The sequence below is a fragment of the Gossypium raimondii genome, chromosome 11 (genome assembly GCF_025698545.1).
Source record: "Gossypium raimondii isolate GPD5lz chromosome 11, ASM2569854v1, whole genome shotgun sequence".
Classification (NCBI taxonomy): Eukaryota; Viridiplantae; Streptophyta; class Magnoliopsida; order Malvales; family Malvaceae; genus Gossypium; species Gossypium raimondii.
The window spans coordinates 56,516,322-56,542,749 of record NC_068575.1 but is presented as its reverse complement, the minus strand read 5'-3'; the positions used below and the strand labels follow the sequence as shown (position 1 = coordinate 56,542,749).

At 33.3% G+C, this 26,428-nt stretch overlaps 1 protein-coding gene across 1 annotated transcript; it reads left to right on the top strand.

The window, feature by feature from the left end:
* Positions 1 to 12,195: 12,195 nt before the first annotated feature.
* Positions 12,196 to 21,488, top strand: LOC105802600 (brefeldin A-inhibited guanine nucleotide-exchange protein 2). The gene is made up of 11 exons (XM_012634317.2): positions 12,196 to 13,701; positions 14,646 to 14,963; positions 15,074 to 15,419; positions 15,514 to 15,936; positions 16,023 to 16,315; positions 17,112 to 17,385; positions 17,820 to 18,319; positions 18,412 to 18,733; positions 18,809 to 19,187; positions 19,319 to 20,004; positions 20,622 to 21,488. The coding sequence occupies exons 1-11, from the start codon at positions 12,527 to 12,529 to the stop codon at positions 21,240 to 21,242; spliced, it is 5,337 nt and encodes a 1,778-aa protein (XP_012489771.1). The 5' UTR covers positions 12,196 to 12,526; the 3' UTR covers positions 21,243 to 21,488.
* Positions 21,489 to 26,428: the final 4,940 nt, after the last annotated feature.

Below are 26,428 nucleotides of genomic sequence, written 5' to 3'. Positions count from 1 at the left end.
AGTATAAAGGGGGTTTGTAAGTAATGAATTTGATTGAACCAATATTTGAGTTGAATTGGCGCATCAAGGTCCCACTCTGTAACATGGACTTGGAGGCCATCCCTTTTTACTTTGCTCATTATTGTTGTACACAGAATTCGGGGAAGATATCGTGTGAGTATGTCTAACCTCTCTCGCTGTCTCACTCTCATACGTACTTTTCACCTTTTCTTTTAATTATTTTCTTACTTTTATGGCAATGATTTGTCTAGCTTTTGCGGTTGAAACATCACTTGCCCTATAATTCATCATGTACCGACATGGTGGTAAATTTCTCTTAACATTGCCATATGTATGTGTATATCTCACGGGGCTAGACCTTTCGTCTCGCAATCCATACAGCCTTAAGCGATTCGTTCGTCTAAACTTGCCTAAGTCAGCCTTAACTCAAGTGAGGATTCTTTTAGAACTCCTCCAAGGCACCAAATTGAAGAGCGAAAGCGATTTATGCCAAAAGAAGCTAACCAAAGAACAACAGAAAGAGCACTCGCAAAATGTTTGAGTAAATGCTCTCAGAATTCTATTACTCTTAAGAATTCATAATACAATGAAATGGAGTGAGTACAACTGAGGGGAGACTCTCTATTTATAGTTGAGCTCCCCCAAAACCGACGGTCAAGATACATTTACATCGACGGACGAGATTAGCCATATCCCTTTATTTTAGGGATTTACAAGATATGCCATATCAAATCAAATCTAATCTTTACAATATATGATTCCCTCTATCTTCTAAGATTAGTTACCATATCAGCCTAAGTTGTCATGTCTTCATTATCGGGCCAACCAGGCTTCAATCTGACAGGCTTCTCTAATCGCTCTTTGAATCGGGCCAGCTCTCGTGGGCCAAATTATCCCCATTTGAGCAATAGACCTCCATTGGATGCATTTAGTGCGATGGTCATGGGCTTTGAACTGCGGCCCGTGACATATATATATTCATATGCATGGCTAACCAGTCAAGCACGTTGAATGATTAATCGTAGAGAAATAGTGTCGACAAACAAATTCCTCGCATCAAATTTGTGGAAGCATAACTGGTAGAAGCGTTAATCATAAACACAACTGTTATAAATAGAGTATAAAAGACAAGGTTAAGAAACTACCAACAATTACGACCTTAGCAAAAAGTGATCAAGCCAGACGAAAATTAGGGAAGTGAAGCCTCTTCTGATCCAAGCTCCCCCTGGTTTAATGGCAAGATTGAGGCTTATAGAATTTTGTGATCTTAGCTTCGAATTATATCTTATATAAATCATATGCGGATATTCTCTAAATATATTTTGATTTAAGTCTTAATATTAGTAGGTCTTATTCAGAGATGTTTTAACTATTTGTCCGATCATGTATTGTAATAATAGATTCTAATTATGATTATTTGAATATATTCTTTATAATTACAATTATGATTGCATTTGTGATTTAAAAATTAATTAATCATACTCCTCACCTATATTCTTTAATTATTACTCCTTTCACTCTTAAAACAAAATCTTCTTTCTTACACTTTTTATACCTAGCCTTCTAGCTATATATGGTTAGAGCAGCAAGTTTTAGTGCAGCATTTGTAGATCAGAGGGCTATTCACCAGTAAACAGCCTTCAGTTATTAAAAATTACTTTCAGCCTTTGCCAGACAATATTGAAAAATTCATCAAACCACGCACAAACCAAAAGTTTCACTAAAATTTGCAGCCCTGCAGGCAGTTGTTATGAAAGCTGAACTTGAAGCTAAGGTCTGAGTATTGCTTGGCAGCGTGGTTATAGAAGAAGTGTGGTGGAATGTAACAGGTCTACAGCAGTCCACCTACTGGAAAATCATGCGGGAACCGATCAATTGGATAGGCAGCTGCTGCAAACACAATGGGAGGTTCAAATCTAGTAGATGAGAATCATGCGGCAGACTTCAAGTAGACAAGTACAGAGATAGAAAGTTGCAGACATTGAAAACGGCATTAGCTGGTATATGGAACATACTCATTGAGGATGTAATGAATATTAAGTATATGCTAGGCTGTGATACTTAGGATCTTGTAGTTCTCCTTTATTATGAAAAATAAAATAAAATTGTTGCTCTGACCATTGTTTAATGGCGAATAAACCTGTGATCTAAAATAGTAGTGCCACCTAAACAAAGAACAATGAGACATGAAATAAGCATAGGCAGAACAAACATCATTTCTCAGTATAATTGGATATTCACATAAGGGTGTTTGAATTCAGAATCAAACAAGTAAAGTCGCTTTAATTTCACTAATATTTAAATACTTAAATCATTCCATTTCAGGATATGTTATGACAAGAGGTGAGACTAACCAACCATTCCCATGGAAAATAACAAAGCTGACATTCCTAAACTACAATAATTCAATTTTCACCAATCATTCATTTTCACTAATAAAACTGCACTATAGCCAACTTAATTTAATTTTTTAAAATTATAAAAATATAAATTATTAAACTCACAAAATTACATTTTTACTATAATAAAAATACACAATTTAATTCGGTCTCCCAAAACAATTTTCTAACTAGTGGACAGCCCAAAGGCTCCATTAACATATGGATTTGATGAACATTTTTTTTAGGTATTCGGCTTGCTTCTAGGGAAAGACAAATACACAATTTTCCCTTAAAAGCAGTTTATATACAAATTGAGAAACCTTGTGAGTTAAAGCAAATAAAATTATTATTTTTTAGTTTAGAGTTGGGCGAAGTGGGCTTATTTTAAATTTTAAATTCGATTCAATTTTTTTTCTTTTAATTCCGCTTCATCGAAACTCAATTTTTAAAAGAAAATTTGATCCTAATAAATTGGATCAAATTAAAATTCGTGTATTTTGTTATCCCTAATTAAAAATAATAAAAATTTTAAAAAATTATTGTAGCTTAGAAAATAATAAAAATGTAAATGGAGAAACATATCAAATGAAAAAAAGGGTAGTTTCTCTCTTAGAATTTATTCATTTTGATCTTGATTTACATTTTTTAGAGTATTTTGGTGATATTATTGATCAATTTGGTATTATTTAATTTGTAACACCAAATTCAATCAAAGATTTTTACAATATATATATTTTAAAATTTTTAATTGTTTTGATAATTTAATTAATCATGTTAGTGATATTTGACTCGTGTCATCTATTGATACTATTATTTAAATTTTGATTGAATTGATATAATGAGGATAATCTTATCTTTTGTATTTTATAAAATAATATTATGTTCGAATTTAAACCTAGGACAAAATAGTTTCAAAAATTTTAATTTAATTATTTCAATCAAAACCTCAACTTCTTCTTGTGTCAATATTTTTTAAATTTATTTCACCTACATCATATGTATGTCATAATTTGGCTTAAGCATTAAGCCACGAAATCAAGAATTTTGGCAATTAGAATTAAATCATAAAATTTTAAAATAATAAAATTAAATTTATAAGTATTTATTTTATTTAAGCCTCGATTAAATTGGTGTCACGAGTCAATCGAGTATTAATTCGATTAAAGCGATTACGAAAATTTTATTTTTAGTTAAAATAAGTTATATTATTCGAATGTATTTTAATTTTTAAAAAAATTACATGTGATGAGATTTAAACTCGTAGTATTTACACCATTAAAAGTTAATTGAAAGAGGAAATTACATTAAAAAAGTTATTCACTATTTCACTAAAAAAATATCCTTATGTTTTTAGATAAAAATATTCAAAAGTTAAATGTTTATATATATATATATATTAAAATAGAAATTTTTTTAAATAACTAGAAGTGGCACAATTTCTAATATTCATTATATTGAACAACTTCCTTTTAAAAATATCATTAATTTCTTCTCCTACACGTCTGATGGATCAACACAATTTTAATTCATAATTTCAGCATAGACTTTCAAATGTTGACTTTCTTTTATTATTATTTTATTTTAAAATAACTTTAAAAATTTATATTGAGTTCAGACGCTTGAACATGCAGTGTTAATTACTTTATACACAAATTTATGTGACCTGACATAATATTACGATATTACCATTCTTTAATTTGTAATATTAAGGAATATTGAAGGTTAGGTGAGAGATGCTAGTTTGAGGCTTAGGCTTCCTTTGGCTTGAGGTTTTGAGGCAGTGAGGCAAGTTTTGAAGGAAAAGATGGTGCCAAACTCACTGCTGTGTTGTTTGGTTTAGAGTGTCAGTGCAGTAAGGTTTCTTTTTCACCATACTGATCATCTGATTTTCAGTTGGAGAAATCAGCAGCAGTGGAGGGCTAAACTGAGCAGTTGGCACTGTAGCAGACAAAAATAGCCTTACTTTTATTTATTATTTTACCATTTTATCCTTGAAAATTAAGTTAATTTCTTTCTCAATCTGCAGAAAACCCTGCTCTTCAACTCCTGCTCTTCAATTGACAATAACAAAACTCCACCAACAGCACAGCAGACTCTCAAAGAAGCTCTATTTTTCTACTCATCCTATCAATCTTGTTCTCAACTTTGATCTGGTAAGTCAAAACCCTTCTTTTTCTACTCTATATATGTGTTTGGATTGTATCAAAGTAGTTTCTGTTTTTCCTTCTCATCTTGTTCTTAGCAGACTCAAAGAATTTTTGTGTTCATACACAAATCCATATGTTCTTTCTCCATTATTTTTTTACCCTAACTTGCCGTTGAAGAGATTGAACATAATTGATGATTTCATTCAGCATATCAGCTTTGCCTGTGATTTTGTTACATCCTGGTACTAAATTTTGCAGATACTTCATTCTTTCACTGATTTTCTTCCTTCTAACCTATATAAATCAACATAATTAAAACATTATTATCTAATGAAAGAGACCTGATAAAATAAGAAAACAAATCGGTAATAATACCATCCATATTCATGTCTCCGGCAATGCTGTATTCATGTCTCAAACCCTCAAAAACTAAAACTATCAAAAACAAAACAAAGCACAACTAAACAAACGAAACAACAAAAGCTTGTAGTAATATGAACAAGTTTAGGCAGGTTTGCTATATGACTTCATGCCTAACACGAGTTCATCGTTAGGGGGTTAGTACCATATACCATATACCATATATCACAAGCATTTATGATCTTATAATTCCTTCTTTTATCCAATGGAATTTTTGGTACTTTGGGGAAGAAAGAAATCAAACAGTCATGGCCTGCATCACCTAATAAAAGGAAATTTATCTCATTCCTCTTAGCATCAATCCAACCTAGTAGGTGCAAGAAGATATTATCATTAAAAAAATAAAATTTGCACATTCATAATTAACTTGAACAAATGACTAAACAACTATATGTACAAATTCATTTTTGAATATTATATTTAAAAAATAAAATTTAATCAAAAAAAGCTATGAAAGTTATTAAAAATAAAATTATTAATGATTATTAATAATTTCTAAAATATATCAAAATATAAAAAAATGCTAAAACTATCCCAAAACGATTTCAATCACATAGGTAGGTTACCAAATTCATCCATACCTGTTAAAAGATGACCTATGCTCTGTAAAAGATAACAAAATTCTCTCATCACAAAATTACAGCAAAAATATGGGTATACAACCAAGTAAATATGTATACGGGCAAAATTTTGCTATCTTTTGAGTCTTTTCACCATCCAACCATTCATTAACATGTTTCTTATTAAACTGGTGATAACAATTGATTAATACTTGAATTTTTTAGTTGGTTTCTTATTGAAAATATATATACACACATACATAAATGCAAATACCCTGGAGTAATAGTCATTCCAGACCCTACGAGCAATCTGATGACCACCCAAATTAAAGGCCTTGAATTTGATCATTCCTATGCTTAGTTCTTCCAATGTTGGGTACTGTGTTGGCTGATGCTGAACTAGTCTCTGCAATTTTCAAATTCCAATACTCCTAAATACTTGTCATTAGTCTGATTAACTCCCCAAAAAACTGATGAACATGCAAATTCTAGACTAAAATCACTTGAGTTATATTCATGACCAGCATAAATACCACAAGAACAGGAGATAGAAGAGTGCAACAAGAGTAACTGCAAGTTAATATTAGAGGAAATGCATATTCCTTCTCTCACAAATGTGCCCAATAATCTTTTGATATCCAATGTCAAGAGAATAAATGAATACTTATGCCAATACCTTCGACGCTTCAAGCATGTTGGTATCAAAATCATTTAAAGGTATCCCACTTTCCTCTGTTAGGCGGTGTGCTTTAATCGACTGGAACCACATCAAGACATGCAATATCATAATATAAGAGAACCATATAAGACACACATGAATGTCGGTATAAAGCATTCAATAGAACAAATAATACTTGAATCGACACAATCAAACCCATATAACCGGAAGAATTAGATTTGGGAAATTGAGAGAATTGAACTCCAGCTCCTCCAAGAGCTACAAGATGTTGAACTGTCTCATCAAAACCTTTTGACAACACTCCCATTGCAATAAAAGAGGATTATATAGTGGGTTGTGAAGTCGCCAAATAAGTCGACAATGGCATTACCCATAATCCTCCTTTTAAACTCTCTTTGAAATGAAAATGTCTTGATGAAACATATACAGAGATACCTGAAGTCATAATCAGGATACATGTGATAGAGGGTAAGCACCAGATAAATCAATGTCTTCCGACTAAAATGCACAATAAAAATCTGGTCAAAAGTCATGAGTGAACAGAAATCAAACTACCTAAAACTGAATATAAAAATCTGCTCGCATAACGCCTTAACCTCCTCCTCCGACAGTGGCTTACAATTCATCAGCTGCTCGATTTGAAGGTCTAGGTATTCTGTTGATGACATCCTTTCAGCTCTTCCACCGTCCAGCCACTTGATCCTCCTCCTCCCCCTTCTCCTTCACCATTGACCGTATATCGAGAAAATAAATAAATTAATAATTAAACAAATGAAAAGTGGTCGCATCGGTTAATTTCAATCTTTGAAGCGTAATGGATTTATTTTGCCTACGCCAATATTACAAAGAACGAAAGAGCTTTTTCTTTCTTTTTGTTCTCCCCTCGATGGCTCCGCCGAGTCAAATTCCTGTGAAATTATAGGTGTCAATTTGTTGCTTTTCTTTGTACATAAACATTTTATCTGTTCAACTTTAGAAGAAAATTTATTTGAGTATTTTAATTTATAGTTTTTTTTCAAATCATTCTAAAATAAAAAAAATTAGCATTTGTTAATTTTATTGACATGCATACATGTAGATTACTACATAGACAACTCATATTAAATAAATATATCAGTGCTTGTAGCCAAAGGCCCTGTATTTATTTGACAGAAACATGAAGAAATTGTATTATAGATAGATTTTTAAGCAATAAACGTGAACCAATGCTTCTTGCAGATTTTTTCTTTAATTTTATCAGTTTGCCCCAGAGACTTAAGTCTGATATCCATATAAATATGTCTTGTGTCCAAGAGAATCAGAAATAGAGTAAATATGAGACTTGAATTTTATATTTTTGTTGCATTCATTTCCTCTTTTTCCATTAAGTTGAAGTTTCAATTAAGGTGCCAGTTTTTTTTGGGTGTGGCTAGATAAAGATTAGCATTGGGATACGTCTAATATAACTTATAGACTATATATTTTCTCTATGCTTCTTGGTGAATGCTAGCACATTGACTGAATTATATCAATGACAATAGATGGTAAAGACACGAAATTTTGGGGAGGGAGATAGCAGCTTAGCAACAAAAGCTGTTTGAGATGATGAGCTGACGTTGATATTTTGTGAACTTTGCGTGAATGAAGTCAATGCTGGTAATAGACCGACAACTCATCTAAACTCAAAAGGATGGGAAAATGCCATTGCTCTTTTTCAAGCAAAAACACAAAAAAATTATGGAAAACCTCAATTGAAAAATAAGTGGGATACATTAAAAAAGGAATGGAGGTTATGGAGGGAATTGCTTAAGGAATCTACAGGTATTGGATGGTGTCCATCTAAAAAGACGGTTGATGCTACCGAAGAATGGTGGGCTGTAAAAATACAGGTTAGTGTTCACTTTATCATTATTTTAATGCATAAAGTTTATTGAAATTAGTAATTTACAATTATAAAAATCTTAGTATAACATTTAACATGTTATGTAGGCAAATCCTGATTTTAAAGGATTTAAGAAGAAAGGAATTGAACCACGATTGAATGAGTTAATGTGGCAAATGTTTGGGGGCATTGTAGCCACCGGAGAGAAGGCATGGGCACCTTCGTCTGGTGTTCTTTCAAGTGGGGTTCTTATGGGAGATGATGCACCTAATGAGGGATTTGGTGATTCAGATGAACATAGTAACAAGAATGAATGTATTCCTCCTGATGAGGTACCATCAAACCCTTCTCATGAAATTCCTAATCGAAGAAAGCAAACACTTGGGGCTGTACACGGTAAAGGAAAAAAATCAAGTTCAAGTAGAAAATCATCAATAAATACATTAACTACTCAGATTGAGAAATTGTGTGAGAGTATGGCTAGTCCAAGGAAGTCAGTGAATGAATTTATTTTTCCTCACTCTCAATATACTATTTCAAATGTAATGGATGCTTTGCGTGCTTTGGGAGATGAAATTCCAAAAAAAGATGAACTGTACTATTTTGCCATCAAAATGTTCCAAATACCGATAAAACGAAAAGTGTTTTTGAACTTAGATCCAGATGATAGGGTTTGGTGGCTTCGACGTGAGTATGCTGAACAAAATCCAATTGCATAATTTTCATCCTTGGTAGCAACATCCTCATTTCCCTTCCAACCATACCATCAACCACCTCCACCATAAGCTCCTTAGAATTATTATTGTAATATAATTATACTACTTTTTTATATGTAAAACTAATGTATGATACTTTTTATGTTTGGTATGTTTATGCTATGCTTTTAATCAAGTTTCTGTGTTGTATAGAATGTCACGAGATTTTAAAGGATTTATTTTCATTTGATTACTTTTTCAGGTTATGGATGAATTTAACAACATGTATAATAGTTTTGATATGAATTATGATACCCCTGAATTAAGTGAAGAAGCTCAACGAAGAATAGCCACAATTGTTACCCAAGTTGAAAACAACAATTATCATGAAGAGGACGAATATGTGTTAAGCAGTGTATTGGTACACCATGAAACTTATTTCACTATGCAACCGCGTATGGATTCAAATTATATAGGTCAAATGTGGGTGGACGAAGTATTAAATGGGCACGATGATCGTTGCATGAATAGTTTTAGGATGCCAAAAGATATATTTCACAGCTTGTTGCATGATTTGCAAACAAATTATGGCTTAAAGAATGGGAAAGTATCGGGGATGGAGAAGTTAGCATTATCATTATACATTCTTGGAAATAGAGAATCAAATTCAAATGCAACAGAGTGATTTCAACGATCTGGGGAAACTGTTAGTCGAATTTTTACTGATATATTGCATATATTTGCTCGAATGGGAATAGACACGATTAAACCCACTGAAGGTCAATTCGAGGAAGTACCGAACCATATTCGACATGATACAAGATATTGGCCTCACTTTAAGGTAATATTTACACAATCTTTATATTTTTAAAATATAAATTATTTCTAACTTTTATCTTATTACTTGTATTTATTTTAAAGAATTGTATTGGGGCTATAGATGGAACACACATAAAAGCATGTATTTCACCTTCTTGTCAAATACCTTATATCGGACGGAAAGGTGAACCAACTCAAAATATTATGGCAGTTTGTGACTTCAACATGTGCTTTATTTTTGCATTTCCTGGTTGGGAAGGAACAACACATGATAGTAGAATTTTTTTGCAAGCACTTAGAAAACAAGAGTTGAAGTTTCCACACCCTCCACCAGGTTGAACTTTAATTTTTTAATTACTTTTTACATAAAAATATTAAAATATTAAAATTATTTTTAAACTTGATATTATGTTTTACTTTTTTGTAGGAAAATATTATCTTGTGGATTCAGGATATCCACAAATGGCAGGTTTTCTAGGTCCATATAGGGGGAACGATATCATTTACCTGATTTTCGTCGAGGTAATAATCAAGTATCTAGAAAAAAAGAAATTTTTGATTATGCCCATTCTTCGTTACACTCTATGATTGAACGAACATTTGGAGTGTGGAAAAAAAATGGCCAATATTAAGAGATATTCAAAGTCATTCATTCAACAAGCAAGTTTTAATAGTTATTGCAATAATAGTTTTGCATAATTACATTCGAAGACATCCTTGGTCAAATGATGAGGATTTTCGAGAATTTGAGAATATACCCGACATGCCAGTCTCTTCAAGCCAGTTTGACAGAGGTGAATCGAGTTCTTCTAACAGAGAAAGTGAACTTAAAATCATGATGTTAAGGGAAACCATTGCAACTAGTTTAATGAATCCATATTTGTAAAAACATTTTGTATCATAACATAATTTCTAGTAATAATGAAACTTGTTATGTCTTATGTTATTATGTTTTTTATTATTAAAATTATTCGTTTAAATACTTCAAATTTTGATCCAAGTATAATATTACTATTTCGAAAATAATATTTATCATTGTTATAAAAAATATTTAACTATAAAAATTAAAATAATTATCATTTTATCTAATAAATAATTTAAATTAATTATATAATTCATTAAAATATTGGAAGATACATTTTAATATTTTATTAAATGAATTTATAAATTCACATATTTTAATAATTAAAAAAAAGTAAAATAATTTAAAAAATTCTAATATATATCAATTCTAATCTGATGTCCTTAATAGTCATTTTTTATTCTCACCTCACCGCTACAGCTGCGTTTGAATCCAAACACACACTCCACCATTGTTTCTAATTATTAAAATATATGAATTTATAAATTAATTTAATAAAATATTAAATGTATCTTCCAATATTTTATTATAAATATTTTAAATAAATTATATAATAAATTTAAATTATTTAATAGATAAAATATATTAAAATTGTATTTATATTGATTAATAAAACATATTAATATTTATCTATGATTAAAATAATTATAAAGTAAAATTAACATATATAATTTTTTTTAAAAGGATTGCAAGGGCAAAAAGGAGATTATTCCTTCCACTGGTTGCCCAGTTCACCCATTGCCCTAGTTCACTCCAGTTGAAAATTGAGGAGACAGTGTGGTGAGATGGTGGAGATGCATCTCACCATTAATAATCCAAAAAACAAAAAGGGTACAGTAAAAAGACATATGCTTCAAGATTCCATCTCACTGATAGTAGTTGTAAATCCAAATGGAGCCTGAATCTTAAAGTAGATATTATTGTGATGGATGGTCTTGAATTTTAATTATGACCTTAAGTTTAAACATGACTAGTATACCTGATTTTTTACTTTGGTGCTTAAAAATTTTTTACTCATCTCAGTCCCTAACATTATCAAACATTCCTAGCTTAGCCCATAATATTATCAGACACTATCGGTTCAGTTTTTTAGATGTTAAAAAAAATCGGCCAACCAATCATATGCTGCTCGATACTTTGTTGCTCGTTTAGATTTTTTTATATTGATATTTTTATAATAATTAATATTTTTATAATTGTATAATAATAAGTTTTACAACCAAAAGCGATATAAGAAATTATGTATTTACACTCTATCAACCTAATAAATTGTAATTTGTTATAATTAAAAAACGTAATTACTATACTTTTATTTATTTCCTCTATGCTTCCCCAACAAATCTAAATCTAAATCTAAATCAAAATCAAACACACTGCAATATAAACATAAGACCTTAAAATTCTCAATACCTTGTTTTGACATTAAGCTAAAGTGTGATAGAAAAAACTATTTTGAAAATTAACATTGAAATTCCGAGCTAAAATCCTACCACTCGTGATTTATTTTGATATGTCGGATTTGTTAACTTAAGTTTAATTAATTGTGCAATAATTGTGATTTCCGTCAAATAAAATGTTAAGATATAAAATATTTATCATAATAACATATCTTGGAGAAATTACTCAAAGCTTTTCTTAAAAAAAGAATTAACTTATAATTAAACTTGAAAAGAAAAAGAAAGCAATGCAAGAGTCCCGGCATTTCGTAACGCCTCGTCACGATGCCACAATTTACTTTTCGAGGGGCATTTCAGTCTATTGGCTTTCAAACTCCAAAAAAAGAAAAAAAAAAATCAAAACCCGATCTGGATCTGAAGACTGAAGCAGCCTCTCTGCTTGGCTGCGTGTACCAAAACAAGTCACTGTTCTCCTTGCCTTCTCTGGGCTCCGTACTCTTTGCACTTCGTTTTCCCGTTTCTTGTGCAATTAGAACAAACGCTAACCCTGTGGACTCACTGAGTCAACTCGTTTCCAGTCCTTACTCAGATAATTCGGCCTCCCACGAGTAAAGACAGATTAAAAAAAAAAGAACGGACCCTATCATTTCGCTATCCATTTCCTAGATCCGAGTTTATAAGCGAAGTGCAATATCCGACTCGGGAATGGCTTCTGCGGAAGCCGATTCCCGCATGAGCCAAGTGGTAGCCCCGGCCCTTGAGAAGATCATCAAGAACGCTTCATGGCGGAAGCACTCCAAACTTGCTCACCAATGCAAATCCCTTCTCGAGAAACTTACCACGAAGTCTCCTTTATTTCCGTCAGATTCGGAGCCTGATAACTCGATCCCTGGTCCACTCCATGACGGCGGCCCAGTGGAATATTCCCTTGCTGAATCGGAGTCCATTCTCACCCCTCTGATCAACGCATGCGGAACCGCTTACAACAAGATCGTCGATCCAGCTGTTGATTGCATTCAGAAATTAATCGCCTACGGTTACCTACGCGGCGAAGCGGACCCCACTGGAGGTCCCGAGGCTCAGCTCTTATCAAAATTGATAGAATCCGTCTGCAAATGCCACGATTTAGGGGATGATGCTGTTGAATTACTCGTTTTGAAAACGCTTTTATCGGCGGTAACATCCATCTCACTGCGAATTCATGGTGATTGTTTGTTGCAAATTGTAAGAACTTGTTATGACATTTATTTAGGGAGTAAAAATGTGGTTAATCAAACGACAGCAAAAGCTTCCTTGGTTCAAATGTTAGTGATTGTTTTTAGGAGAATGGAGGCTGATTCATCAACCGTTCCAATTCAGCCAATTGTAGTGGCTGAATTAATGGAACCTGTTGAGAAATCCGATGCGGATGGATCGATGACTCAGTTTGTTCAAGGGTTTATAACCAAAATTATGCAGGACATTGATGGAGTATTGAATCCAGTGGCACCGAGTAAGGTTTCTTTAGGTGGCCATGATGGCGCATTTGAAACCACCACTGTTGAGACCACTAATCCAACTGACTTGCTGGATTCTACTGATAAGGATATGTTGGATGCAAAATATTGGGAGATTAGTATGTATAAGACAGCATTAGAAGGGAGGAAAGGGGAGTTGGCAGATGGCGATGTGGAGAGAGATGATGATTTGGAGGTTCAGATTGGGAATAAGTTGAGAAGGGATGCCTTTTTGGTGTTTAGAGCGCTTTGCAAGTTGTCAATGAAGACACCCCCGAAAGAGGCTATGGCAGATCCTCAGTTGATGAGAGGGAAGATTGTGGCGCTTGAGTTGTTGAAGATTTTGTTAGAGAATGCTGGAGCTGTATTTAGAACAAGTGAAAGGTACCTTTAACGTCTTATCTGATTTTTTTTTGATTATTTTAATCTGCCCTTTGAAAAGTTTCTTACGGTTAGCTGTTTAATTGTCGATTTGCTTTGCTGCTATGTTCTTGGAAAATGTGATATGCAACTCTTGATACAGTATACCCTCTTAGTATTAGTTTGCTGCTAGGCATTTAGTATGTGCTAGAGGATAAACTTGTTCCAAGTATAGGCTATATCCAGAGACAACTATAAGGCATAGGCTCTTAGGTATCAAATCTTGGAGGATTGGCAAAAGCATTAGAGCATTTTATTGGGTTTGGAAACACCTTAGGTTGCTTTTCATGTCGAGGCGTACTAAAATAAATCTTGTTAGTGTGGAAATTTGGTGAATATTTTGATCTTTTCGTGGTAATCATCTGGGCATGCACCCATGAAAAATTTAGCAAATTTCTCTGGATGGTTTTTTAAGGAGTCTTCTTTTTGACCATTTTTGTTTCTTCACCTCTGTTTATTTTAGAAAGGTATGTTGCATTTGCTTGTTAGTTTCAACAATTCATTTTGTTTGCCTTCATAGTGCAGCACAACCTTTACACTCTGTTTGATAAGAAGGATGGAAATGAGAAAGGAAAGTTGAGTTACAAAATAACAAATCTGATTTTGAATCCCAACTGTATGATTAATAAATTTTCCTTCCATATCTCTTTCCATCTTCCCTACCATTAGTTTTTGGTATTTGTGAGTTTTACTTTATTCCGATACTGAGATCACTTTAAGAAAAAAAGTTGAAAGTTAACATGGGGGTAGTACATATAATCTTGTCCATCTCCTTAATTAGAATTGACATAATATTCTATTGCTTTCCCACATTTTTTAGTTTTTGTTTGCTCACTGTACCTGTCCCGATACTACCTTTTCCTGAATTTGAAAATTTTCTTCTGGTGGATATACTTGTGCTGGTACAGGTTTTTAGGTGCCATAAAGCAATACCTGTGTTTGTCACTGTTGAAGAACAGCGCTTCATCTCTTATAATTGTTTTCCAGCTTTCTTGCTCCATTTTCATTAGTCTAGTCTCAAGGTTTCGAGCTGGCCTGAAAGCCGAGATTGGAGTGTTTTTTCCTATGATTGTCCTCAGGGTCTTGGAAAATGTTGCTCAACCTAATTTTCAGCAAAAGATGATAGTTCTTCGTTTTCTGGACAAGCTTTGTGTTGATTCACAGATCTTGGTAGATATCTTTATCAACTATGATTGTGATGTCAATTCATCAAACATATTTGAGAGGTATCTTCAGTACTCTTATAATAATGTCACCGAAGTTAACACCGTATGTTTGGTAGATGTTCATGGCTTCTGCATATTTCTCATTCTTTTTCCATTATGGTTCTTTCTAGAATGGTCAATGGACTTCTGAAAACGGCTCAAGGTGTTCCTCCCAGTACAGCTACAACGCTGTTACCACCTCAGGAAGCAAACATGAAACTTGAAGCTATGAAGTGTTTAGTGGCTATTTTAAAATCAATGGGAGACTGGATGAACAAACAGTTGCGTATTCCAGATCCTCATTCTACTAAGAGATTTGAAGCTGTTGAGAACAGTCCTGAGCCTGTAAATGTCCCCCTGGCAAATGGTAATGGAGATGAAACTGTTGAAGGATCAGATTTTCATTCTGAAACCTCTAGTGAAGCTTCTGATGCTTTATCAATTGAGCAACGTCGAGCTTACAAGCTTGAGCTTCAGGTATGTATGTAGATGATGTATGGTAAAGTGGTCTGACTTTATCTTCATTTTAGCTAGTCATCATTCATGGGATCTGATTTAAAATTTGTGGCAGGAAGGTATATCACTTTTTAATCGGAAGCCTAAGAAAGGAATTGAATTTCTAATTAGAGCAAATAAGGTTGGTGACTCCCCCGAGGAGATTGCTGCTTTTCTTAAAAATGCATCTGGTCTCAACAAAACGTTGATTGGTGATTATCTTGGAGAAAGGGAAGATTTATCACTGAAAGTTATGCATTCCTATGTTGACTCCTTTGACTTTCAAGGCATGGAGTTTGATGATGCAATCCGAGCCTTTCTGCAAGGCTTTAGATTGCCCGGTGAGGCGCAAAAGATTGACCGAATCATGGAAAAGTTTGCTGAGCGTTACTGCAAATGTAACCCGAAGGCATTCATCAGTGCTGATACAGCTTATGTCCTTGCTTACTCTGTCATATTGCTCAATACCGATGCTCATAACCCTATGGTCAAGAACAAGGTGCATATACATTCTCTATCTGATCCTATTGACTTCTAGTGCAAGAAAATTGATGAAGTTCTCCCTTTCCTATTTGAAATGTGCAGATGTCAGCTGATGATTTCATAAGAAACAATCGTGGTATAGATGATGGAAAAGACTTGCCAGAAGAGTACTTAAGATCATTATTTGAACGGATATCTAGAAATGAGATCAAAATGAAAGAGGATGATCTGTCCGTGCAGCAGAAGCAGTCAGTGAATTCCTCAAGAATATTAGGTTTGGACAGTATCTTGAATATTGTGATACGCAAGCGTGATGAAGACCAACATATGGAGACCAGTGATAGTCTTATCAAGCACATGCAAGAACAATTTAAGGAGAAAGCTCGGAAATCTGAGTAAGATCAACTGGATTTTAACTTTTCATATTGTGCTCTCTTATATGGAGAGATTCCTGTTTGACTGTGTATAGTTAAACTCATTTTATCTGTGCCTCTTCTTTTTCTAAAATATTTTTATGCATTTATTTTTCATTCGAAAAGGGCGGAATTTCAAGGAGTACTTTCATTTAATTTGTTACATGGTTTAAGCTAAATTAATACTTTGAGATTTTGTAAACATTATATTCAATTTCCAACATTTTTTGCTTTTACCCTGTCACACATTTAACAGGATTTTCTCCCATGACTTCTAAACATGTTTTGAGAAATATGGTTTTTCCTGTTTGGAGAAGAAAGCTTGTTTTTGATTATTCCTTGATTTCTTTTGTACTTGCAATTTGTCGGAGAAAGCTCGGAAATCTGAGTAAGATCAACTGGATTTTAACTTTTCATATTGTGCTCTCTTATATGGAGAGATTCCTGTTTGACTGTGTATAGTTAAACTCATTTTATCTGTGCCTCTTCTTTTTCTAAAATATTTTTATGCATTTATTTTTCATTCGAAAAGGGCGGAATTTCAAGGAGTACTTTCATTTACTTTGTTACATGGTTTAAGCTAAATTAATACTTTGAGATTTTGTAAACATTATATTCAATTTCCAACATTTTTTGCTTTTACCCTGTCACACATTTAACAGGATTTTCTCCCATGACTTGGCACTAAACATGTTTTGAGAAATATGGTTTTTCCTGTTTGGAGAAGAAAGCTTGTTTTTGATTATTCCTTGATTTCTTTTGTACTTGCAATTTGTAGGTCAGTTTATTATGCTGCTACAGATGTAGTGGTTCTGAGATTCATGGTTGAGGTGTGCTGGGCTCCTATGTTGGCTGCCTTCAGTGTGCCTCTTGATCAAAGTGATGATGAAATAGTGATAGCATTGTGTCTTGAAGGCTTCCGCTATGCAATCCATGTGACTGCTGTGATGTCCATGAAGACTCATAGAGATGCTTTTGTGACTTCATTAGCTAAGTTTACTTCACTGCACTCTCCTGCAGATATCAAGCAGAAAAATATAGATGCTATCAGGGTTAGTATTTTGGTTCATCTGCACTGATAAGTTGTTTGTTAGCTTCATGGATTCTTAATCCGAAAATTTTAGTAGTGTTTAATTTATGTTCTCCCCCCCCCCCCTTTTATCTTATCTCATTCAAGTGCTTGTAAACTGGCAAGCTATGTGATGCCGTATATTCTCATCAGCAACTTATCATTATTATAGCAATTGCTGATAGTCATTGTAACCTTTGGTATAGTGGTGACAATGATGGTGACTTGCCAAACCTCACAAGAGGAGTGCTATTAGGGCAAGTTTGCCTTACTGAATGTATTCAATGAATTTATTCTTTAAAGCAAAGCTTTAATAAGTACCCTTAGAAAGCTCATTAGTATGATCCAGTTATTTGAGAGAAAATTTTCACTTGCTTGTAGATCTAACAATGAATTTTCCATTTACATTGTTGATAGGCAATAGTTACACTTGCAGATGAAGATGGAAATTATTTAAGAGAAGCTTGGGAACATATATTGACGTGTGTGTCTCGGTTTGAGCATTTGCATCTATTGGGGGAGGGTGCTCCTCCAGATGCCACTTTCTTTGCCTTTCCTCAGAATGATTCAGAAAAATCTAAGCAAGCTAAGTCAACTGTCCTTCCTGTTTTAAGGAAGAAGGGACCTGGAAAAATTCAGTATGCTGCTGCTGCTGTGATGAGGGGCTCATATGATAGTGCTGGTATTGGAGGTAATATTGCTGGGGCAGTCACATCTGAACAGATGAACAATTTAGTTTCTAATCTCAACATGTTAGAACAAGTTGGTGAAATGAACCGTATATTCACACGTAGTCAAAAATTGAATAGTGAGGCTATCGTAGACTTTGTTAAGGCTCTCTGCAAGGTGTCCATGGAGGAGTTGCGATCTACATCTGACCCTCGGGTTTTTAGCCTTACTAAGATTGTTGAGATTGCGTAAGATTCATTCCACTTCTCTTCCTAGGGCTTATTTAAATGCTGTATATTTGTTTATATTCTTAACTGTTAGTTTTCTGATATACTGACAGGCATTATAACATGAACCGGATCAGGCTTGTATGGTCAAGCATCTGGCTTGTACTCTCTGATTTCTTTGTGACTATTGGCTGTTCTGAAAACCTGTCAATTGCAATTTTTGCAATGGACTCTTTACGGCAGCTATCAATGAAATTTTTGGAGCGAGAAGAGTTGGCTAATTATAATTTTCAGAATGAATTTATGAAGCCTTTTGTCATTGTTATGCGCAAGAGCAGTGCTGTTGAAATCCGAGAATTAATCATCAGATGTGTTTCACAGATGGTGTTATCTCGTGTCAATAATGTCAAATCAGGATGGAAGAGCATGTTCATGGTATTGAATTTTTAATAACTTCCGTAAACTTTAGTCTTTATCAATTTATTACTGAACTGATAAGTCTTTTCTCAGGTTTTCACTACTGCAGCTTATGATGACCACAAAAACATCGTACTGTTAGCCTTTGAAATAATAGAAAAGATTATTCGAGACTATTTCCCATACATCACTGAAACTGAAACAACCACCTTCACTGATTGTGTGAATTGCCTAATTGCATTCACCAATAGTAGATTCAACAAAGATATTAGTCTCAATGCAATTGCTTTTCTACGTTTCTGTGCCACAAAGCTTGCAGAAGGGGATCTTGGCTCCTCGTCAAAAAATAAGGACAACGAGTTTGGGAAGATTTCTCCATCTTCATCTAACAAGGGAAAAGATGGAAGACAAGATAATGGAGTGCTAGTGGATAAGGATGACCATCTCTATTTCTGGTTCCCGTTGTTGGCTGGTACGGAATAATGAACTAGTTGTTTTTATATCACAATGCATTTGAAATTGCTTGAGTTTTTGAAGTTACGTTTATCCTAATACTTTACAAATGCACTCTGTTCTAAAATTGCATCACATTTCGATCCGCAGGCTTATCAGAACTCAGCTTTGATCCAAGGCCAGAAATTAGGAAGAGTGCTTTACAAGTGTTGTTTGAAACTTTACGGAACCATGGTCACCTCTTCTCACTACCTTTGTGGGAAAGGGTGTTTGAGTCTGTGCTTTTTCCAATATTTGACTATGTGCGTCATGCTATTGATCCATCAGGTGGTGAATCGCCTGGGCAGGGAATTGTTAATGACATTGATGAACATGATCAAGATGCATGGCTCTATGAGACGTGTACATTGGCACTCCAATTAGTTGTAGATCTTTTTGTGAACTTCTATAATACCGTCAATCCTCTCTTGAGGAAGGTTCTTTCGTTACTTGTAAGTTTTATCAAGCGTCCCCACCAAAGCCTAGCTGGTATCGGAATTGCTGCATTTGTACGTTTGATGAGCAATGCAGGCGATCTTTTTTCAGAGGAGAAGTGGCTGGAAGTAGTTTCTTCATTAAAAGAAGCTGCTAATGCTACACTTCCCGATTTTCCTTTCATTGTTAGTGGGGATATCATGGTTGGAAGCAATGATCATGCTTTGAACAGCCAAAGCAATGAGGTTTCTGCTGGTTCTGACATATCTCATGGAGATTCAGAGAGCTCGAGAGCACAACATGTTTATGATCTTTTATCTGATGCCAAGTGCCGAGCTGCTGTTCAGCTTCTATTGATTCAGGTAAGATCTCTCTTCTAAATATTGAAAAACTGATCGAAACCTTTCCTCATATCATAAAATAAGTAAAGAAATGGAATGGAGTTAATCTTCCATCTCTCTCTCTCTCCCTCTCTTTCAAAAAATTATTTTTTTATAAATTTAGAGTTAGGTGAGGGAGGATTCAAACTTTTGAAAGGTGTCATACCCCTCCCCATCTAATGCTTTAGACGTTTGTAGCATAAGCATGCACCTTTGACTTCATGTCTCTTCTAATGCACTTTGACACTTTTAAGTTTTAGATGATGGCCTTGGATGTTTATGGTTCATCCAACTATAATTTTTTGGAATTAGTCCCCCTACTAAGTGCATCAAGTTTTAGAAATGTTGATAACTAACAAGCTGTTTAGCTTAACCACATTGTCAAAGTTATGGAACAAAGGCTTGAATTTTGTGAAGATAATAATTTTTTTGGATTGAAAGTTTCTAAAACGAGCGTCACTGTTAATTGACCTTAGAAATGAACAACTGTTATCTTTTCTGATTTTTTTAATGTTTGTACTAAGATCTAACTAAATAATAGGCTTATTCTATGTTTGAAGTTGACTAACCTCAACCCTTGGGTGTTATTCTGCAAACAGGCAGTGATGGAAATTTACAACATGTATCGAACTCACCTTTCAGCTAAGAGCATCATAATCCTCTATGAGGCAATGCATGATGTGGCATCCCATGCTCACAGGATCAACAACAATACTATACTACGTTCCAAGCTTCAAGAGTTTGGTCCCATGACTCAACTACAAGATCCTCCATTATTGCGCCTTGAGAATGAGTCGTATCAATTTTGCCTTACATTCCTGCAGAACCTGATATTGGATAGGCCTCCAAGGTATGAGGAGGCTGAAGTGGAGTCCCATCTTGTGGATCTTTGCCAGGAGGTATTGCTGTTTTATATTGAAAGTGCGCACTCTGGACAGGCTTCCGAAACATCTGCCAATGGACAAACTCAATGGCTGATTCCTCTTGGTTCTGGGAAACGAAGAGAATTGGCTGCCCGTGCACCTCTCGTTGTGGCGACTCTCCAGGCCATTTGTTGTTTGGGAGAAACCTTGTTTGAGAAGAACTTACCTCAGTTCTTCCCTCTTATTTCGAACTTGGTAAGTACTGAGCATGGTTCAACTGAGGTCCAGGTAGCTCTCAGTGATATGCTTAGTTCCTCAGTTGGTCCCGTTCTGCTGCGATCATGTTTGTCCTGGTGAGATTTGATTGTATTTTGGACGTGTATGATAAACATGTGTCCCCCCCCCCCCTCCTATCTAGCTCCATAGTTTTATTTCCTCCTATAGGTAATAACTATTAGCGAATACAGTGTTAGTGTATGAAAAGAGTGTTTAGAGTTAGTTTTGAATCGGTTAATACTTCCCATCTTGCTGTGTAGTTATTACGTGGGAGAATAGCCACTCTATTCAGAATATATAGATGTCATCAGCTGGATATTTTTTCTATTGTTGTATCTCTCTTTTCCTTTTTTGCCTTTAACAAAGTTTCGGATCATTAATTTTCATGTAAAAAAGGACATTATTAATTACTAGAAATTGAAGACCTCGTATTGTGTATACACACTTCCTTTATGAGGTTGGTGCCTCATAATTTCCATCATTATTGCGTCCAACCTGTTGCAAATTATATTTTATTGTAATAGTTTGAAGGCATGCACTAAACCGTACCTTTACCTTTTTCCCCCCCAAGTGTTTTTGCAATGAGCATTTTGAAGTAAAACGCAATCATGCTGTTTCCTGTTAAAATATTCAGTTCTTCTAAAACTGACGACGTTTATCATCCAGGTCAAACACCCACACAATGAAAATAAGATAATTTATAGATAACAGAAAAGTAACTTCTCAAAGTTATCATCATATTGTTCATTACACAATTTCTTAGTGCGAGACTGAAAATCACACCATTCTTTACTTAAATATTAAAAATTACAATTTTCCAAAAAAATTGTTTCAGTTGAACCCAAAATATTATTACAGAAGATTCCTAACAAAAGCAATCAGCACTCCCGTATATGTGGGAGTGAATTTTATATGGGGCAATCAATTGGCCTTAATTGCCTTATAATTACAGTACTATTTTGGTGATTAAAAGGCAAATCTAGTGCTTTGTTATTTAAATGGAACTTGCACCTCGCTCTTTTAGAAATTATTAAAGACCACCAAGTTTCTGGGTTATGCTAACTCATACTCAATTGGTTTCAAATGGTTGAACTGAAACCGTTATACATATACATGAAATATTGTTGTTTCTGAAAGTCTAACCTAATTTTTTTGTACGAAATTTTTTAAATGAGTCGCATCATTTCTTTAACAAAAACTTCATACATGAAAACGACTGCTCAAATAGAAAAAAGAAATATGGGAAAGAAACTGTGTTGACAATTATGGTTAGCGATTGAAATGAAAGAAGTCATACAAGCAGGTGAAGAGATGACAACAATGATTCCAAAAAGAAATCGCTATCAATCACATGGCAAGCCCAGTTTGGTCGGCTGTTTTAGTCTTAAAAAATTCCCACTGCTCGATGTGTTTGGATTTAATTAAGTAAAGAAAATGCAAGCTTTCAGTTGGCCCCTTCCATGCAGGACAGAGAAAATGGGTGCAACAATCTCGACTCACTTTGGCTATAAAAGCGGCTTCTTAGACACCAAGAACATGGATGCAAAACACAATGCTAGATTCGAAGCACCCTCACATGATGCAACTGAAAGCACATTTCTTTTTGCTATTTTACCAAAGTTGTAGATTTAGTCCCCATACTTTAATTTTTATACTTTCTCAAGTTTTAAAATTTCAAATCATTACTATACAATAACTATTAAATTCATTAAGTTAAGTTTTGGTATTTTCAAGATCTGATGCTGCATGATTTTTCACATATTACTTACTAAAAATTCAATTAATAGATTGATGATTGCCATTTATGTGGAGATTGAAATTTCAAAATTCGACTAAATCTTGGGACTTAAAATGATCCAATTGAGAACCTTCTTGGTAATTGAATTTAACCAAATAGATTAAAAGGTTAAGACTAAAATTTTAAAATTCAAAAAAGGTAGAGAATTAAATCCACAATTAGTATAAAGTAGAGAGACTAATATCAAAATTTAACTTTCTTTTTCTTCCCGTTGAGGTGGTCCACTCTCTTCATCCATTAATGAGCTTTATACTAAAATAATAAGAGTTGATTTGGACAACATAATGGGTTTTCATTAGTTTAATAGAAGGATTAAAATAGAATTAGTGCAGCACTTAGACCGAAGCTCCAACAGTTCTCTAAGCTCTCTTCATTTGTTTCTTCCTAAAGTGAAGACTTTGTCTTGAATTTCTTCAAGACTTCAACTCTTATCTTCACAAATTTCAAGCTGATTGCTTGGTTTTCTAAAGGAAAATATTGTTTTAAACCCCGTGAACTTTACGCTGTTTTGGGCATGGAAATCTGCATCTTTTGAACCCTAAACCTAATTGCCATTATTATTTGGCAAAACATTCAAAAAAATTAAAAAATCAAAGAAAAACGCTGAAACATGTTGCTGCTAAGCCATTTTTGATAATAATAAGAAGAAGAAGAAGATAAAAAGATTCTACCCTTTATAAAACCATCAAATCATTGACATTAATTTACGAATCAATCAAAACCGCTGAAAATATAATAAGAAATAGGAAAAGATTCCAACCTAAAGATAAGAAGTTGCTTTAAATATATTGACTTTAAAAAGGAAAAAATGGAATTGGAGTCTTAAATCAGCTAAAAACTGAATCAAGTAATTACAATTACCCATTTTAATTTAATTGAATAAACGGAAAATTTATAGAAAATATAGAAGTAGTTGGAATCCAACTATTATTTTTATGTTTTCGATTTACAATTGTTTTCAACTTTTAAAATTGATTCTACTTCTAATTTATCCATCTAATAATATTGAATGAAGGTTTTGTTTCATTATGAACCTACAAAATTTCCACTGTTGTTTTATGGTGAATAGAGAAGCATGCAAAGTTTAAATCCGAAACATTCAAATAACTTATCTTATTAATATTTATGTATTTTTATAGTTACATTTTAATAAAATTAAATCATGTCGTTGTTACTCAAATCTATCGGTAAACGAAGCACATGCGTTTTATATTAATTAAGGTTGTTTTCATTGGGGAGGTTTGGCTAAACTGGAAGATGGAGATGAAAGAGCGTGGTCGTTACCGAGGGGACCCATTCATCTAATCGCCAACCTCTTTTTGTTTGTTCTTAGTCGATTGAGTCTGAATTGGATGGAGGAAGATATGAGTTTGGTTATGTTGACAAAACTAATATTTTATCAGATGGTCTGCAAGGTGCAGTTATGACAACTAAATTAATAAATTGACAGAAAAGAGAGAGATTAATTTAATTAAGAAAACCATGGCTTAGAAATGTAGTGAAACAAGGCTGCAGGGTTGGAACCAAAATCCGACAGAGAGCATCAAATGGACTCATGGGATTTAGGTGTATTGGAGTCTACTATATAGAGATGGTGGGGAGTGAATATGTCTTCTCTTCAGTCATCCCATTAGGTAGCCATAAATATTTCTCAATAGACACATGAACTTTATTTTTATATCATCATCCCTCGTATATATTTTGAGGGAGATGATATATAAACGATTCCATAGAAGCACCTTTTTATTTTTGTCTTTACAAATTACATAATGAATTACGGTATTATAATTGTTTGCATGGTTGGGGTTAGTTTTCTTATTTAATTACTACAGCTTCACAATTTGACAATTTAACTGCCAATGAATAAATCAATTAAGTAATAGCTAAATCTGAATGCCACTCCTCTTAATTCACTCTTGATTTCCTAGCTAATATTCTGGGTTACGTCAAAATCTTGAAAACTAAAAAGCTTGTTTCAAAGTTATTACTTGTCACATGCAGCTAATTTAATAAACTTTCAAAAGAGGTAAAGATGGAACAACTACTTTCTGACAAATCAGATTTTTCCTCCTTATTTTTAGCATTTTTAGTTGGATCTAAATTTTTTCAAGAGGAAAAAGCTGAAAATTAAGAAGAAAAATCTGATTTGTCATTCTCCTATTGGAAAAGGATAGGGATGACGTGAAATTACAGTTTCGTACAATTATTTATCCTTTGGAGAACACTTAGTTCACGTTGATGTTTTATTTCATGCTCTTGTAAAAAGAAAATCAAAATTAAACGATGTTAGTATCATTTTATTTTAATTTTAAGTCAATGCGTATTAAATACCAATCACACATCAATATACAAAGTCTTAATTAATAATGATTTTGAATCTAGACTATACTTAAGTATAGGTGAACACCAGAGCTTGGGATTCTTCCTGGATTATTTATATAGATATGTGCAAATATCACTTTGTGATATATTAATAGCAGTACAATCTATATATCATAATGTGTTTTACGGTTTTCATTAAAAGTGTTTTGTATTAGTGTAATTAATGCAAATAAGGGTTTTAATTTAGAAATAAATTATAGTTTTTAAGTATTAATAAAATAGTATCACATCATTAAATTTTAAAGATAATCAAATATTATTATACACTAATACCTTTTCCAATTTTAAATTATAAATTAATATATTTTCTTCTCTTACAAATTTTAATCATTTTGTTTTTTTTCCATATATAAGTTAATATTTTTTATTTTTGTGCAACTAATTTTTTTAAAAAAATAGTACTTTTTTCCATGTCATTGACACATAATTTTGGTAATTATTTTACCCTAAATCTTGAACCCAAAACTCTAAATCTTAAACTCGAACATTTAATCTTGAACCCTAAACCTCGAGGCTTAGGGTTTGGTTCGAGATTAAGTTTCAGTGTTCGGGTTTGAGTTTTGGATTCAAGGTTCAATGTTTAAGGGTTCGGGGTTACAAATTTGGGGTTCGTGTTTAAGGTTTGGGTCTAAGGTTCAGGATTCTAGATTCAAGGTTTAGGGTTCAAGGTAAAAAAATCACCAAAATTCTATGTCAATGACATGAAAATATTGTTGGAATATTATGAAATATATAGAAAGGGACCATAAATAATGTGGTGGGAAGGGTCCATAAAATAATTTATCTATATATGAGTGTATAATAATTATTTCATGTCTTTAAAATTTGATGATGTGGTAAAATTTTATTGGTGCCTAAAACCTTAGTTTTAGGATCATCCTGATGTAAGTTATTTCCTTTTAAATTTTGATAAATTGATTTTAGTTCAAACTTATAATAAATTTTTTTCAACAAGTTTTCAAATATTAAATATAGCACTCTAATTCAAATTCATATAAATGTAAATTTCTTTATTTTATTTTTGTTAGAGGAAAATAGTTAGCAAACATCTTTTCATGTTTTTATTATTGAAAACAATTTTTTATTT